Below are 18,353 nucleotides of genomic sequence, written 5' to 3'. Positions count from 1 at the left end.
TGCGGACGATGCAAAAATATATAGAGTAATGAAGACCGAGGACGATGCAGAGGCTCTCCAACGTGATATGAAGCGCCTGGAGGATTGGAGCGCCAAGTGGTTGCTCACATTTAACACGGGTAAGTGCAAGACCATGCATATAGGCCGCAACAACCAGCTAACGGACTACCAGCTGAACGGCAGTAAGTTGGAGAAATCAACACAAGAAAAGGACCTCGGAGTAGTTGTGGCACACGATCTGAAGTCTTCAATCCATACAACAACGGTGGCTGCCAAGGCGAACAGCAGACTGGGCATTATTAAGAGGAATTTTAGCGTGCTCACCAAGGACATTTTGTTGCCACTGTACCTCTCTCTGGTCCGCCCCATAATGGACTATGGAGCCCAGGCATGGTCTCCTTACTTGGTGCGCGACATTCAAGCCCTTGAGAGGGTGCAGAGGAGGGCAACAAAACTGGTACCAGGCCTTGCCCAACTTCCCTATGAGGCACGCTGCCAGCGCCTCGGTCTACAGACACTGGAGGAGAGGAGAGTGAGGGGAGACATGATCCAGACCTTCAAGCTCCTGCACGGCTGTGAGGACGTCCCCTACACAAAATTCTTCCAGCTGAACAAAAACCATCTACGGGGCCACTCCATGAAGCTGAGCAAACCAAACCACGGGCGCACCACAATGAAAGGGAACTGGTTTTCCCTCAGGGTTACTGACCCCTGGAATGCACTCCCAGAGAGTGTAGTAACCGCCCCATCAATAGCCACGTTTAAGACTAGGTACGATAGGCACATAGGATTGGGACAGGTGGCTGACAGGTCTTAGAGGTGGGGATCATCACAAGAAGAACACTTCTTAATTCCCCACTATCTTTTCATAGGTAAGCATTCATAGATAAGCAGAATAACCACTAAATACTACAGTTCCCCATTTGAAGAGCATACTCGGCCACAAGAAGAAGAGGAGGGACAGCTGAGGGCTGAGGCTGAGGTAAACAAGAGTGTGTGAGGCGGGCGGCACAGCGGCTCCCTCCCGGGCAAGACATTACTACCCTTATTACCCCGCGAGGCAGGCGGCGCAGCTGGTGGGCGTGAAGGAGCCGAGGGTGCTGCCGGAGGGAAGGACAGGCGCCAGTCAGCACCAGCCCCCACCGCCCGGGCGGCCTAGCATGGTGAGTGCCGCGCCGGTGCCCCCGCCGGGGGTCCCGCGGCCCCAAGGCTCCCAGCAGCGGGCCCTGCGGTGCCTGCCTGGCATTTTTACCCCTGCCCGGCCTGGCCAGGGTCACAGTGAGGGGGGGTTGTTTCCTTTAGGGCCGCTTGCTATTTTTGGTACTCTCCTTCCATTTGGTACTTTAAAGCAAATATTAACCATCATTTGTTGTCCAAATGTGTTAACTTAATTATTAACTATAAATTGACAAATGCCTAATCCTAATGCAACAAAATGTAAAGACACAGGGAGGTGTAGAGGGGCAGAGCCCCCTCATCAGGAATATATATTTACTGTCGTTTAATTATCCTGTGGGTGGACCATAGGGGGTGGAGCCAGTAAATATTTGTTTTAGTACCGCGCCAGTATTTCATTACCTACCTTATGAAACCACTATAGTCTTCACAAAATGTCCAGTCCGTTCCGGTGGGGCGCCGAAAGGGAATTTCCCTGATGCGGCGTTGTCAGATGTACTAGCAACAATTATTGTCTTATTGTTTGATTACTTCTAAATGAAACTTCATAATAGTGCATTTATATAAATTTCTAATAAGGATGTATAGAGAACTTTGAATATTGTTCTAGTGGAATGATAACAATGACTTTGTATAAATACCACAAAATGTGGCAGCTCTGTTCTCCGATGTTGCCATTTTTGAAGCTGGGTCAAGGGTACATTGACCGCGCTAATCTGCAGGTAAACGAGAGGTCGATTCTCATGATAACCCGACACACATTGAGAGAGAGAGAGAGAGAGAGAGAGAGAGAGAGAGAGAGAAATAGTAGATATCACAATAAGAAAAACATAATAATGCCAGAGATCCCTATTTCACAAAATCGACAAGCACACACACACACTGACAGAGAGGGAGAGGGAGAGAGGAAATAAATCGCACTTCCTTGCTAAGCCTTTAATTGTTGCTAGTACGTACATCTGGCAACGTCGCATCAGGGAAATTCCCTTTCGGTGCCCCACCAGAACGGACTGTTCAACAATCATGGAAACACTTTCAAAAGCCAATTCAAGGACTATTTATTGTTGAAAATAGGGGATAATATTCACAAAAGCGTAGCCTCCTTTGGCAGCGGCCGCGACGACGGTGCCGCCACCACAGCCGCAAAATAGCTCGCAGAGGGTTTAGGGTGGGGGAGCATATTTAAACTACTCCAACTGAATTTCATGACCTGTTAACGGGGGGGCTTCGCCCCCCTCAACCCCCCACATGTATATGCGACTTATTTCTGCGAGGAGGTATTTCTCACAACACCGGTTGCACCACCACCGCAGCGGCCGCCTCCAGAGGAGGCTGCGCTTTTGTGAATATTATCCCCTATTTTCAACAATAAATAGTCCTTGAATTGGATTTTGAAAGCATTTCCATGATTGTTGAACGTTTGTAGAAAAGATATATGAAGAGCTAGTGATGTTTCATAAGGTAGGTATTGAAATGTTGGCACGGTACTAAAACGAATCTTAACCGTGGAGTCCCCTTAGGTAAGACCATAAAAACTCCTGTTGTATTTTAGCTGTGGTGAAACTCGGGTTGTGGCTGCCGTGGGGTGCTGTGGGCTATTCAGCCGCCTGCTTCTTGGGTTTCCACACAAATTTCATGGTTATATTCACACTTGTTTTGATCCCTACACTCTTTCCTATGGTTTCCTGGAAAGTTTGAAGGTTAGTGTGACAAAGTCACAACTGAACCTGTGTGCTTCCACTTCATATTTTCCCAAACCAACACAACCCTACATGAATGTGTGTTATGCACTTATATAAGTACCCAGCGCATTAATTATCAAGATCAAGATCAAGTAGATTCTAATGAATAACATTCTGTGGATACAGATACTACTCACAGTATTTTGTATATATATCTGATTTTTACTTTCTGCCTCTTTCTCAAATAAAGATGTGTACAGGAGGATCTGCTGTGTGCCAATTTGATTTTTATTCTTAAAATTGTGGCAAATTACCTTTTATCAAAAGCTTTGGTTAATCTAGCTAACTACAGCTTCTTGTACACTGAAAAAATAGCATGCGGAGTGCATAGGATACTTCATTTCCTTTACATTTGTTAAGGTTTTAGTTACCGATTCATACCAATTTACTGCGTCAACGGCTTAAATATGTGGGGATGCCTTGAGATTTTCTAAGTCCAATGTTTATCAGTTCTGTACATCCTTCATTGCCCAGAACACAGCAGTCATGTCACCTTCCTCTTTTTAATTTTTTTATGGGGTGGCAGCCCAAAACTTTTTTTTTTTTTTCCTTGTATGTCAGATTTGTCAGGCTATGAACCATCTTGGTTGATGGTCTTTGTATTAATTAAAAAAAAAATACATGGTAAGTTTTGTTTTATGTGGGGACCAAACTACTTCCACACGTTCCAACCTGTGACAGATCAAAGCCACTATCAATTTCTTAATCATCTCTTCATCTACGTAATAAAATACCACTCTTTATGTTTGTCAACAGCTGGTAATCCTCTCTGACAATCTTGTTAAAGTGTTTTCAGGTGACGGTATATCCTGAACCAACCCTGCTGGGCATAATCATAATATTGGCATTATCTGCAAACAGGCTTGCATAACTGTTTGTGCTTTTAGTTATCATCTTCAGAAGCACTATGAGTGCCACCACCGAGCCCTGTGTAACTTAACTTATTACTTCTCTCCACCCTGACATTTTGTCCTTTAACCCGGCAGCGTCAGTGGACCCATTTTGGGGCTCCCGCGAGTCAGTCCGCTGAAACGGCGGATCCAGTTTTGGGCTCGGCTCAAAACGCCTAATTCGAGCTAATTGTAGGCGGTGGCAGCATAGAGCAACCCAACATGCACGAACTGGGTCATTGTGGTGGGTGATTGATCTTGAGGTGGGCTTATTTGTCATAGGTGGTGCTGTAAGGTCATGGCAGACTGAATTAGCTATCCATACAGTAATCACTTGTCAAATTCTCTTAAGTAGACAACAAGCGACTCTCGGCTAGATGCAACGTGTCACGAGACTGTTTATTTTGTAACAAACACCACCCAAAAAGAATGGAGTTTGAGTATAAGTAAATATTTTTAACGGCTTTATGGTTATGAGAGGAATACTCTGATATACGTTCCATGCTCTTTTCTTAGTCTCAAAATGCAGTGTAATGTTGCCGTTTCTTGGCCACTTCTCGGCTTTCCCATAGCCGAAGCCCACGGGTTAACCCAGTAGCAGCGGGGATCATGATTCTTAATGGTCCCTCTCAGTGAGAAAAATGAGAAAAAATCACCCCTCACACAAACCACTTCATAATATATATCAAAGCATTTGTGATCAGTTTATGTATCATCTATTTTAGGGGGTTAAAATCATGGCACAAATTTGGCCTATCGCTGCTACATAATAAAGCTACAAATTTGGCCCGTTGCTGCTACCGGGTTAATACTGTCCTCATCTGGTGATCTCTCAGAAAACTTTTCAACGACTCTAGAAAGCTCCCTATCATTCCTCCTGTGTTCCCTAACTCACATTAGCCGCTTGTGTGGCACCTAGTCAAACGCTTTCTCCAAATCTAAGTAGACACAATCCACCCAACCATCTTTACTGAAACATGCAACAAAATACACATCTTCAAAATATTTTTTCCATCTGTCTTTCAAATAGACCATCAGGCAAGTTCTAGCAAGCAAAACTGATTTGTCTACCCTATTTGGTAACAATTTTATCAAAAAAAAAACTTTTACTTTCATTATCTCGTACCAATCAGTTTTACTTTACTATTCAATTTCATCTTAACTCATTTCATCAACTTGCAACTCCCAGTTTTCATTGTGATACATCCACACACTGTTTTCTTGCAGCACTACATGACAGCCTGCAGTCATGTTCTATAGGAACACACCAAGGAAATAGTATGGTATTATGTAAGATAATTAGATACAAAATATACCATTAAGATAATGAGTACTTATCTTACTTGACTAAAGCTCTTCTTGACCCATTTCCTTTTTAATTCCCTGTGAATAAGCTTCGCTTTCTGCATATTAATGAGTTGATATTGACATAACTTTTGTAGATTCTCATATAATAGACTAAGGGAAACTTTTCCTTGGTATGTAGTATGCATTTAATCAGTATAGCCTTAGTATGTAATGCATCTTAGTTTCGCTCTGCAGGAAGTATCTTTGCCACATTCTCTATAAATACATTTTACTTTCTCATGGCTCTATTGCATTGCTTGTTATGCTGAAGGCTCTTAGTTCTCACATGTTTCACTGTTGTATAAAACCAAATAGTAACAATATTTTGGAGGAATGATATGTATGTACCTAATTGTACATAATAAAAATCTCAAATCATCATTGATAAACTTACTTTTGATATACACTTTAGCTCATCACATTTCCAGAGAATATTATGAGTCTGATTTGTATAGGATATAACAAATTCACTGAAAAAACATTATATAAAGTCTAGCATGACTTAAATCACATATCTGAGTAGGTATTAAACTTTTCTCTGTCATTTCAGTTTCTGCCATGGGTAACAAGGTATTCATCATTGCACTAGTGGTTGCTCTTGTGGCCATCTATTTAAATAACTACCTCAAAAGAAAGGTGTGTGCTCATTGCTCATCAGGGGGGAAGGGTCTTGAGAGCTACCTGTCCTCTGCCATCATACCTTCTCTTCACAGTAGTCTCAGCCTCTTTACACCTTGGACAGCCTCCCAGCCTTCACTCTTCTCCTGATGCTCCATTCTTTCTTTCTGTGTTGGGTAGCCATGGAATGATTTTAAAGTTTAATTTAAATTATGTATCTTTGCAATAATTTTCACCACAAATTACTTTGACTGACATCAAGACTGACAAGGAGAGTAACACATCACTTTAGTCACCGCCACACACCATGACACTCCTAACACACTGCTGTTCTCTGTCGGTCTCCAAATTCATCTTTGATTACTTTCGGTGAGGAGTAGTAGACCAATGACAGGCAACACTCATATGCACAATACTGAATTTTAGGGATCATCGCCGCCTTCGACTCAGAGTTCCCCACACAGCCAGTGTCAGGACACTATATGTGGTTTAATTAAACACCACTGTGCCCCACCTGCCACCTGCTCTCCTGACCCATCTCTGTCTCTGAATTTGCATATATGTTCATACTTTTGTCTGATGATAATGTGACCTCATGATAGCATTTACGTATTTGAATACATACAAATGTAGAAAATTTAGGTTCATCATACATATATATACACTGAGAAATCTGGTATACCCTCTATGCAGGAGCATCATATGTGGTATATAGTAAAAGAGGCTGAATTTCACTGTGCAACATGGAGTACAATTTTGTACACTTCTCAAAGAGACATATAATTTGCTTCATTGAGTTCAGCTGACATTAATTTTGTGTGCGCTTTTGTGCTTTCATGGAGTTGAATTTTTGCCTGTGACAATTATTTAGGCTTCTTAGCATAATAATTTCTATATGGAGATGTATCCTTGGCTGCAATACTTATTTTTGGCTTCACCCCAGGGGGAGACACGATACATATTCCACACAGAATGGTACGACCCCGTCTCAGCAACGGTCAACAAATTCCACCTCAGCTTCTTCCCGAGAGATACGTCGGTGGAAATGGTGAGTATTGTGAACATTTCTTTTTAGGGTTTGCAACAGCAATGAGATAAGATTCCAAGCAGGTGCATACAGTAAAACCTCTTTAAGTTGGCTTGATTGGGGTTGATTGATTGGACCTGAATGACTTAACCAAATTACCATTCTATGGGACTGATCTCCATTCCAGCTCTAAAAATCTTGCCAGGCTACCTTTCAGGAATAAGGTGTAATCCAAGCATAGGGAGGCCTTGTGGTAGAATATAGAGTTGTTAGAGAGCTCATGGTCACTTCTGTGCATAATTAAGCAGTGGCAGTGAGCAATTTCCAACACTTTGTGTATTTTAAATTCTCAACTCACTTAAGCATATCATAATACTGGGTACTAATACATATGTCTATTAAAATCTGATGATAAAAATATTAAACTGGTAATGAACATCCCTACAACCATTTGGCCCGGTGGTAAATTTAAACCCATGATAGGGAGTGTGAGCGGTGGTGAGCAGTATCCACTGCTCGTTTTCAGTCCTCTTGGTGCTCATGTGTCGTGCTACTGGGAGTGACTTATTAATGTAAGACGTGCCATCCATGGCGGATGGAGAAACGATGCATGTGAAGGGTGCCTTTGGGTTCCCAATAGACAGCACTTTGCCAACTAAAGAATATATACTTTTTCTGACTTTTTCTAATGAGTCCCAGTGCCATGCCACTGTGCACAGTTTGGATTTCCACAGATGGCGTGTTTCAGGAATCTTTTTTCTGACTCATTTAGTAGTTGCTTAAAATTAAAGTATTTTTTTCACTTGACATAAATTGTACCAACAGTTCCATAATTGCAACTTAAAATGGTTTTACAATATATTTGGACAAACATTATGAAACTTTTTGAAAAAAATTATTATAGTTTGTAAGAAAAATTGTCCTTACATTTTTTGTGCAAGTCTAGTGACTTCTCCACAACCTCCAGTACTTTTATTGATTCACTGGCCTCCTGTTGACACCTTCAGTATGACCTGCGAGCTCAGCGGTTGTTCCTGAAGCGGATACAAGTGGAGGGAGTGGAGGAGCGGGACTTGTACCTTGGCAACACCATCGTTGTCCTCTCCCGCCAGCTGAAGATCACAGACTATGCCGACGCCTTCACTCGAGAACAGATCACTTCCAAGAGGCAGAGGTGAGGGCACTGTGTAGTGCAGGTGCTGTTGTTTCTTGTTACCTTTTGTTCAGGTTATTGATTTATCCATTTGGAAGTCTTTGTACTGTTTTGCTTCCTGTTTATTCAACATGGTATTTGAGAAACAATTATGAAATAAAATAATGAAGAAAACAAAAGGAAAAGAGTAAAAGTTATGTTCTCGTTGTGAAAAGTACAATAGGGTCTCATTTTTTTGTATTACAGTAAAATATCAGTTTAGCACAAATTGATTTAAAGTCATCAATTTAACACAAGATGCTAAGAAAGGAACACATCATCAATTTATCAACAATATTTTCCAGTAAGATCGAATCAAATTTGTCACACAATGATGAGCTAATCCATGCAAGGGTGAGGCAAGTCAGTCAAACAAAAAACAGAAACAAACGTTTAAGATATTCAATAATCACAGTAGCATGAGTGACATCAACAAGAGTGCTGCCGGTGAGAGACTGAGGCTGGTATTATAAGACACTTCAGCTTCTCACATCAGCTCTTTCTAAAGGTCAAAGAGGGGGTCAGGCGGGTTCTAATGAGTGTTCTTTCAGTTCATGGATGAAGGAGGCAGGACACCCACACTACCACATAAACCATAAATGCACTTGCTTAATGCTAAAAATTTGTCAAATATGTGGTTTTGGACGACGAAATGTCTTATAATACGACCCTGAGTCCCTCCTGGTCTCTGAATGACTGAGGGGAAAGACAGTGTGCCTGCTGTGCCTCTCAGTGGATGACTTCCTTCCTCATTTTTGGATTTTGTTGAAATGCAAACAGCAATTTTAGTTTTGGTAACACTTTTTACAGTACCATTGAATTGCCAAGACAGAGATGCTACTGTTAAAAATTTAAACAGAAACATGGGGATTAAGAATATTGGTCTCCATATTCCATTGTGTCTCAAATTAACCCCTAAAGGATGAGTGACCCGCAGGTGTAAATTTTGGTGGGTTCTGTTAAAAGACGAATGTCCTGCATGTATTTCTTCTGTTTCCTCGTGACCTTCGCTATTGTTCTGCATCTGAAATACACTAATCGACAACCTTAGGACTAAATACACACATACAAAGGCCTAGAGGCTCATTCACACAGCTAGTTGTGATGGATAGTTTTTTTTTCTTTTGGGGGACTTCAGAATACAAGGAAATTTGCACATAAAGCCAAGTCCTTTACCTCATGTCCACACATAGGCCTTTATTGTTTATTTCTGATTGTTATTATTAGTTATTTCACTGTGATTTTCAATCGTAATATTATATATCACATATGCTTTTACAAAAAATGTACTTGGAAAATGACTTTTTTGTGTTCACCAGGGTCACCCCTTAGATTTTTTGCATCCTTTAGGGGTTAAGCAAAAAGGGAGATAACATCTGTGTCACAGTGAGTTAAGGTTGGGGAATAGGCTGTCACTCAACCATTTTTGTCTAGATCACTCCTGTTATTATGATGGTGATCACTCTTTCAGAACCTTTGCCATGGTGAAGCCTGATGCTGTGCACAGACTGGGAGAAATAGTCGATGTAATCCAAGGCCGGGACTTTGAGATCAGCCAGATGAAGATGGTGCAGCTGTCAAGGCACCAAGCAGCAGCCTTTTACCGGGAGCATGAGGGACGGCCCTTCTTTGAGTGAGTCCAGATACACATGACTGCCGAGTTATCAAGAATGTGTCTGTATATATATATATAGATAAAGACAGCAAATGTGACATTTGCATGTTAGCTGCAAAAAGCCTAACAGTTTGCATTTTTAAGGTTTAAGGCTTAATGAATGGCAAGAAATGCATGACACTTTAACTAGTAAACCAGAATTGATTAGTTCTGGGGCATCATGTCATGTCAGTGTCCTATAGGCATAGCTAATGCTGGGCTGGGGGCAGCAGATGTTTTCATAATGCCTCATTTCCCAGGATGGTCTTTCCTCAGATAACTTACATTTTCCATTTTATTGTTGAAGCTTGTGCAAGAAATAGGGTATCCTTTTTTTTTTTTTTTTTTTTTTTTTTTTTTTTTTTTTTGATGACATAAGCATTAGTCAGAGATTTTACCTTTATGCTCATCCTATGAATATAGAAATTTTATTTCCATTAAGTTTTTGGGAGACAGGCAATCAGGCATTTTGCTTAAATCATTCTGCCTCAAGGCCCCTGCTGGACTACATCACAAGTGGGCCGGTTGTTGCCTTGGAGCTGATAACAACTGATGCCGTCAAGAAGTGGAGGACAACTCTGGGCCCCACGGACTCCCAGGAAGCAAGGAATGTTGCCCCTGATTCCATAAGAGCGCTGTTTGGGAAGGACAAGCAGTCAAATGCTGGACATGGGTCTGACTCTGACATCTCTGCAATAAGGGTCAGTGGCAGGCCAAGGAATCAGTTACTGGGCTTCTCCTAACACTATTACATGTGGTTACTCAGGACTTACAGGAGTTGTGTCAGTAGTAAAAATACACACTCAGGGCAACCCTCCCTTTGAGTGTAGTTATTTTCTAATATCTTTGATATTACACAGGCAGTGCCGCCACCCTCAGCCACCCAGGGGAGTGTCATTAAGGGTTGGTTAAGTCAATTTTAACTCCCCTAGCTTTGCAAATACATTTGTAGCTTTTAAATGCTCCTATTCTAGGAAATATATGGCTTATTGAATGATTTTTGTCCTGCATGGTATTGAAGGTGTCTTTCTATGTTACAGGAAATTGAGTTTTTCTTCCCATCATCCAAGATAAATGATGACCTCCTGCCACAGACCACGGCCAAGCTAGGAAACAATACTTGCTGCATCATCAAGCCGCATGCTGTAGCCAAGGGTGAGAGGCAGTGTGCCCTCTGTAACATGATAAATATTATTCCCTGAAAACTGAACTCATGTCTTTCTTGAATATGTTTATATGAGGTGATAAGTTAATTAATATATTTTGCCTCAGTGTAGGAAACAGATTAAGATTTGTGGTGATATTGCCATAAAATTAAAGTATGATCTGTATGTAATGTGTTCTCAGGTTACATGGGTGCCATTCTGAAGGCAATACAGGACGAAGAGTTTGTGATATCTGCCTTACAAATGTTCCGCATGGACAAGGTTCAGTCCGAAGAGTTTTTGGAGGTGTACAAAGGTGTCGTCAGTGAATACCCAGTGAGTATAGTAATCAGGGAAGGCCGGTGAAGGGCAAAGCAGAACTCTTGTGACTTGTGAGGACATGTACATTACCTATTTAGTGTAAAAGGGGCGACCGAACCAATTACGGCAGTATTCTTTTTTATGCCGGCATCTGGTAGCTGAATTCTTGATGCATTGTGTGTTAAAGCAAGTTAAGGAAAAAGCAACCTTAAACCAGGTGATTTGTAGGCCTAAAGTTGCGTGATTTTTCTGTCAAACTCGGCTGCCGTGGGGTATGTAGAGTCTAGTGGTCGCTTTTAAGCATGATTTGCTCAAAACTATAAAATGGCAGGTTGCCCCCTTCCACACTTTACGCCTCATATGCTGGTCATTCTTGAGTCTTTAGACATTTTAAACTTCTTAACTTAAATGTCAATGAAGAACTAAAACTATCATGTTTTCTTAACTCAGGGGATGGTACAGCAGCTGATGTCTGGACCTCTGGTGGCTCTGGAGATCACGAGTGTTCATGGATCCCAGACGCCGCTAAAATTCAGAGAATTTGTTGGACCTTCTGACCCGGTTGGTGATTATTTGCTTCTGTTTTCTTCATATGTTTCTGTCAAGTGTAGTGGGGTAAGGGAGTAGTTACTGAAAGGTGAAGAGGAGCAGTCATAGTGTCACTGTGTATAGAACAAACTGATGAGATCACTGTAACTTTAAATTCAACAAAACATCCTACTCAAGTTTGATGGATCTCATTAGACAACATATAAATGTTCACTAATGTTATAGTTTGGGATGCACATGAGTCTTTTGTGAAGTAGTAAGAAATGTGCCGGTCAAATTCTTGCTATTTGATAAAGTCTTCAGCTTTCTGGTGGAAAAAATGCTGCATGTCATTCATGGATCCTGATTTAAAATATAGAAAAAAATATTGGTGAGGAGTCATGAGAGATATTGTGCATGAATAATCTAATCTAGATGGCCATGTGAAGAGTGTGTGAGCATGACACAGGCAAGGCCTTAGATGCATTAGTTGACAGCATGCTGTGGAACTGCTTAGAAAAATACTGGGATACTTGTGACTATTCAAAATTCTGTTCTGCCTTGTCATGAAAAGGCTCATGTATCCAGGGCCTTCTTGACTGGACTAAATGCCTTTGTAAAACATGGCAAATACAAATAACTGACCCTCAAGGGATAAGTTTCCTTACTGTGCCCAAAAAGGTATATGGAAGGGTCTTCAATGAGAGGATAATGGAAACAGCTGATAAAAGTGTGGGTGATGAACAAAGGGGTTGCAGGAAAGGGAGGGGATGTGTTGCTCAAAATTTTTCACTGAAAATGATTGTATTAATCACATTCTTCTAGCAAAGGCTCCTCCACCTCCCCTATTTCATTAAAAAAAATTGAGATATCAGAATACAAAGTTAGGGATGGAGGCTTCAGTTGAAATTCATAGAGATTTTAGTGCCAGCCTTGCTGTATGCACAATGGCAAGTGCATACATATAACAATGAATATGTAAATTCTGACTGCAGGAAGTGGCAAGGGAGCTGCGGCCCAACAGCCTGAGAGCACGCTTTGGGGAAGACACAGTGCGGAACGCTTTGCACTGCTCTGACCTGCCTGATGATGGCCCTCTGGAGGTGAGTACCGGCACTCCCACTGCACTCCTTGGTCTTCTTGGCAGTGGTTACTGTAGGGCAGGGCTGGCCGGCAACTTGACAACAGTGGACCAGTTGATCACATACTGGTACAGGGTAGATCATAATCTTGAAGGCAAGGTTTAGTTTACTACTTCTTTTCATCTCTATAGGTACATTTATTTATTGAATTAAAAAATACTTTTGTAACTGGAACATTTGTTAAGAAGTTGACAATCTTTGAATCAGAACTTTCTGACGAGAAAATTATTAAAGTCAAATATCATTCATGTGAATCAGATTAATACCTAAAAGTTTGCTTAAGGCTGGCCATTAGCCTAATATTCTCAGCAGTGCAAAGCTAGTCAGCAGCTTGCAGCACAAATCACCAAATTAGTGTGGTAAGTAACCCTTTCTGATGTTATTTATTTGCATACTGTTGTTGATTAGAGGATGTCACTGTGTGAACTAAATATATTCACATGGTTAAGAGTGATTTACAGTGGTGGAGTCTGTTTGAATCTAGAGTTGTAGACCACATTAGGGTAACAGTGAAGAGAATAGAACCTGTAGGACGTGAGTTTAGTGAGTGGTGGTGATGAGCAGTAGTTACTTTTGCTCACCACCTCCCCTTGGTGATATGGTTGTCCTGAGTTGTTCTTTTTTAATAGATCAATTTGATGTTAGTTTCATGACAAATAATCTTAGTTTCATAATGTCTGTTAGTGTACATTCTTCTGTTTAATTTCAGTAGTCCTTTTAATTTGTCACAGACTGTGGTAACATTTAAGTCACATGAGGAAGACTTGACTTCTCTGCTGCTTTAGATTTTTTTTTATGAATAGTTTCGCTGCTAAACTGAGCCTCCAAAGCACCTGAAAGAAGTCTTGAGTATTTAGTTATTCCCCAAAATTCTCAGAAAGGCTGCTGCTCTAATGCATGTTGTGAAAGTTTATCTAATCTTAGAAAATTCTCTTTATCACAGGTGGAATACTTCTTCAAAATTCTTCAGTAGACACAGTCTACATGTGGGTTTGTATGAATCATATTTGACATTTCTGACATTCCAGTATCAAATGAGCATTAAATGCAAATTTTATATAACTTTAGTACAAATCAAACTTTGTAGTTTTCATACAATGTTCAAGTTTTACCATATAGTAATAAGAAAAACCTTGTGATATAGTAAGTGATAGGAGTAACTGTTTTAAGTGTTTTAGCAATTCAAGTTCACCATTTTCACACCAGTAGTTTTGGACAATGTCACTGAATTCACTTTATTAAGTTTGATGAGGACTGTCACTGTCAAGCCTCACTATGCACCATTTTGCACCATAACAGTTTTCACGGCTCTGTGGGTACTCATCATGCTTCATTAATGTTGTTTGTGGTGAAGAACACAAATATGTTAATGGTTGTGTGTGTTGTATGTTGAAGTAATTTCAATTATATTTATCAATTTAAATGTCTATAATGGTTACTCTTCAGATCTTCCTTGAGGGGGCTGGGCCTGGCTGAAGTTTTAACTTTCTCCAGTTCGTAGACTCACTTGTTGCATACCCCAGTCCTCTCAGCCTTCCATCCTTTTTTTCTTTCACATACAATAAACAACTGTTAATCCAGATTGTAGGGGACCAGTCTCGTGTCAGATTTTTAGAGGTAACTTCATGTATGGACAATTAAATGGTCCTTATTTTTTCATCTGCTCCTTCTCTGTCAGTGAAGTACTGTGCTGTGTTATGAGTTCCTGAGCTGGCTGCCTCCCCATACCTCTCACCCCCTCATGTTAATAATTCTGTGTGATAAGGTAGGGGAGGGAGGAGGAATATAATATGTTTCCACTGTCCATCCCTCCTAGCCCATCTGGCCATGCATATCCTCTTGTAAGCCTTAGTGGTGCGGCACACAGCGTTTTTGTGACAGTTTGTAGTTTTGAAGACTGGATTGTGTCATGTTTTGAATTTCATCATCTACAACTCACGCCTCCTTCTGTCCCATTCTTTAATACTCCTACCACCTTCCCCCTTTCACTATCTCCCTCAGCACTTCTCCCTAGTCCCTTCTACTGTCCATCCCCCCTTTCCCATCCACCCCCGCACACCCTTTTGTGATGCTATGACATGAAACACTCCCTCCATCCCACCCTCTGTTGCCACTACCACCCACCTGCCCATGCTCTGCCCCCTTTACTCTCTCACTTCCCACCTTCCACTGTCCATCCCTCCTCTCCTGTCTGCCCCACATATAGTTGGGCACAGTGCCATTAGTTTGAACTTTAAATTCAGCTTGCACCTTTACCTATTCTACCCCTCTGTCCCTCTATTTCTTTAATCTTCTGTATTCTCTCGTCCTCTTTCTCCTCTCCCTTGCTTTCACTTTCATTTTCACTTTCTCAGTGTCTCAGGTATTTTGGAGCTCCTGAACAGGCAGCTTATAGTATCCGTACTCCTCCCTCTCTACCTGCTTCATCTCTTATAAAAGTAATAATAATAATAATAATAATAATAATAATGATGGAAAAAGAGCAATTGGAGGCACTGGATTATTTTACCTAGATAAAAATGAACAATCATGTTTCCTTGACTATCAATGACTGGGTTAACAGACTTTTACTGTATTCTGAAATGCACTTTCTGTCCCATCACATCTTCCTTTTGTTCACTTTGACACTCATCTTCCTCCCTCTCCTTCAGATGAGCAGCTCACCTCACCGTTCTGTTTAACCACCTCTACCACTTCACAATTCATTCTTGCACCTTTAACAAGCATCTGAAACCTTCTTTGCAGGTTATCATTACTGGCATTTTCCATTCTCTGTATGTCCCTGGCACTTTAGAGGCACCTCATCTCAAATGCCAAGGTTCTAAACTTCTTTCATTCCATGTTCAAGTTTTAGTTATTTTCTTTCATTACTTATTTTAATAATGCATTTTCTCAAAGACTGTAACTTAACATTTCTGTCTGTTCTTCCCCTTTCGGGCTGGTTGATAAATAGGTACCGGGGGAAAGTAAACTGTTGTAACTTATATGTCATGCTTGCCTGTGTCCTGGGAAGGGAGTCTCACCCACCACAGACGCAAGGGCTGAGATGGCAAAAATGAGCACTGATTCAATGTGCGGGTATAGTGTATGCCCCAAACTTTACCTTTATTATACGCTTTCTACTATGTGACTTTCCAGATAACCTGCATTCCAGTGAATAACACCTCCTTATTTCCATATTCAGTTGTACCTGCTTGCCTCCGTGGTAAAGTAGTTATTGTGCCTAGGTCTAGGTTCGAATCCTGGCCCGGGCAGTCAGCATGCAGCTCACCCAGCTGTTCATCTTCCCTTTTGGACTGGTTGATAAATCATTACCTTGGGATGGCAAACTGTGGTAACATGGATGTCACACTGGCCCTGTGTCCCGGGGTAATAGGTTCTTAGCCACCACAGGCTCAAGGGTCAATGCGATAGAGATTAGCACCAAGGCCATATGCAGCTATAGTGTATGCCCCCAACTTTACATTTTATCTTTTCTTTCCAATATAGACTGATATAGTAACAGTAAGTTGCCTTTGTCCTGGCATCTTCCATATCTTTTAAACCAAACTGCACTCTCATGCAACTACTAGACTAACTTTCCAATTTTCTGCATTTCACCTGTTACTACATTTCTATATGTCATATATTTTAGACCTGTAATCATTTTTATAACTTGTAAATTTGTCAGACTCTACAGTCTTCTAGCACTCCTCTGTTTACATGTTAGTGTTGCTAGTCTTCTTTCCTCAGCCACAGTTAGCCCCAGGGATACTCTATGGAGAACCTTCATGTGGGTATATTTTTGTTTTGCATGTTCTGTACTATGTGGGCAAACATTAATGATTGGTTGGTAGTTTTACATTTGCAAATTATTTTATATAATAACTGAAGTACTAGTCATGATGATAGAATGAATATTTATATTTCATTCTTCATATTTTTATCTTATTTAGTTTCCACCTGTGATACATCTGACTGACATTGTATCAGTGTTGTAACTGATGATATTTTTACTGGTTGCATATATGCTTAGTGTATTTAAAAAAAAACGATAATAATGGATGGATACCGTGCTCCTGATAATCGAAATATATGCCTTCCAACTTTTGATGTTACTGCACTTTTTGAGACACTTTCCACTGATATTGTTACCCATCAGTCTGTTCGTTCCGCCAAGACGCCAGGCATGCGGCCACCACCACATGTGTTGCTGTCCTCTGGCACGCAGGAAATGTTCTTTTCAATAAATGTTACTTGAATTTGACCAATTATAGATTCCAACCAGAGTGCTTAATCATTTATGACTAGTTAAGTGAACTATTATTATATCCATTTATACTTTTGAAGGAAGCTCATCAAGCTGTCAACATGAGAGGTTTTACCCTCCTTGACACACACACTCTACCAGCTCTCACTTCTAACTGCATCCACTCTTTAAATTTATCTTTACATTATACAGGGTTGGAAAAAATCATTATTTAAAAAAAGAAAATCTAAAAAATCAATTTATTTGATTTATATCTGATTTTTTATTTAAATTGATTTTTTTTAATGATTTTTTTTGCACGAATCCTTGTTTGTTTACATTGATTATTTCTTTCTTGTATTAAACTTGGCATTGTTAAATGAAACGATAGTTTGATACACATTGCTCATGATGAGTTTTCACATAATAATCATAAGTAGGACTTTTTTTTTTTTTTTAAAGATGGCAATGATTCACTGGTGCCTGATTTGCTACAGGACCAGTGCAGGACAAGTAGACTTAATACTTTCCCTCTACAACTGCGTCACATGTACTTCCTTCTTTCTTATTTATATATGAATTCATATATATATATATATATATATATATATATATATATATATATATATATATATATATATATATATATATATATATATATATATATATATATATATATGTGTGTGTGTGTGTTTGTGTGTGTGTGTGTGTGTGTGTGTAGCGTGCCAGCGGCGCATCCGGGAGATCCAGGAGGGACTCGGGCTCGAATCCTGGCCGCCACACAGCTGGTATTTTTCAGTCACCGCCAAGTGGCCTAAGACTACCCACATGCTGCCCTGAAGACCACCTGCCAACCCGGACTCAAGATAACTTCTCCAAAGAGAGGCTCATAGATGAGCTCCGGGGGGCAGTATGAGTCAAAACAAGATGGCGCCAATATAAACATTCGCCTGCGCCACAACGTGTTGGGCCGACTATCAGGCCCCCACCAGTTATAAAAGCCTAACGGCGCAATAGGCCGCGACGTAAATATCTATATCTATCTATCTATCTATATATATATATATATATATATATATATATATATATATATATATATATATATATATATATATATATATATATATATAATTTAAATCATTATATATTTTACTCTTGATATAACACTTAAATCATTTTAAATATAGTATATTTAATTTTTAATTAAATCATGATTTTTTTTACTCTGATTTGAATCAGTTTAAATCAAAACAACCCTGAAATTATATTGTAACCTCAATATCTTCAACTCTGCCATTCTAACCTCTCCCCTTCCCCACCTCAGTAATACTACAGCTGCTCCT

The 18,353-nt window shown here is 40.3% G+C and overlaps 1 protein-coding gene across 3 annotated transcripts; it reads left to right on the top strand.

Annotated features, from left to right (window-relative positions):
- Nucleotides 1-980: 980 nt before the first annotated feature.
- On the top strand, nucleotides 981-17,028 carry LOC127009020 (nucleoside diphosphate kinase 7-like). Of its 3 annotated transcripts, none has more exons than XM_050881613.1 (11): nucleotides 981-1,163; nucleotides 5,706-5,725; nucleotides 6,717-6,821; nucleotides 7,808-7,974; nucleotides 9,464-9,625; nucleotides 10,140-10,347; nucleotides 10,687-10,801; nucleotides 10,994-11,127; nucleotides 11,563-11,673; nucleotides 12,636-12,743; nucleotides 13,726-17,028. In XM_050881613.1, the coding sequence occupies exons 2-11, from the start codon at nucleotides 5,714-5,716 to the stop codon at nucleotides 13,753-13,755; spliced, it is 1,152 nt and encodes a 383-aa protein (XP_050737570.1). In that variant the 5' UTR covers nucleotides 981-1,163; nucleotides 5,706-5,713; the 3' UTR covers nucleotides 13,756-17,028. The 3 variants fall into 3 exon arrangements, with proteins under 3 accessions (XP_050737570.1, XP_050737569.1, XP_050737571.1); XM_050881612.1 differs by having other exon boundaries at nucleotides 5,706-5,791; XM_050881614.1 differs by lacking the exon at nucleotides 5,706-5,725.
- The last annotated feature ends 1,325 nt before the right edge of the window (nucleotides 17,029-18,353 follow it).

The sequence above is a fragment of the Eriocheir sinensis genome, chromosome 39, assembly GCF_024679095.1.
Source record: "Eriocheir sinensis breed Jianghai 21 chromosome 39, ASM2467909v1, whole genome shotgun sequence".
NCBI lineage: Eukaryota > Metazoa > Arthropoda > Malacostraca > Decapoda > Varunidae > Eriocheir > Eriocheir sinensis.
This window is presented reverse-complemented; position numbering and strand designations above follow the sequence as displayed.

What these genes read in the sequence shown, in the direction of transcription:
- LOC127009020 (XM_050881612.1), top strand. Translation starts at nt 5,714, where the DNA reads ATGGGTAACAAGGTATTCATCATTGCACTAGTGGTTGCTCTTGTGGCC. An exon ending in ATCACTTCCAAGAGGCAGAG is followed by an intron (nt 7,975 to 9,463) that starts GTGAGGGCACTG and finishes TCACTCTTTCAG; the next exon opens with AACCTTTGCCATGGTGAAGC. An exon ending in GCCGCATGCTGTAGCCAAGG is followed by an intron (nt 10,802 to 10,993) that starts GTGAGAGGCAGT and finishes ATGTGTTCTCAG; the next exon opens with GTTACATGGGTGCCATTCTG.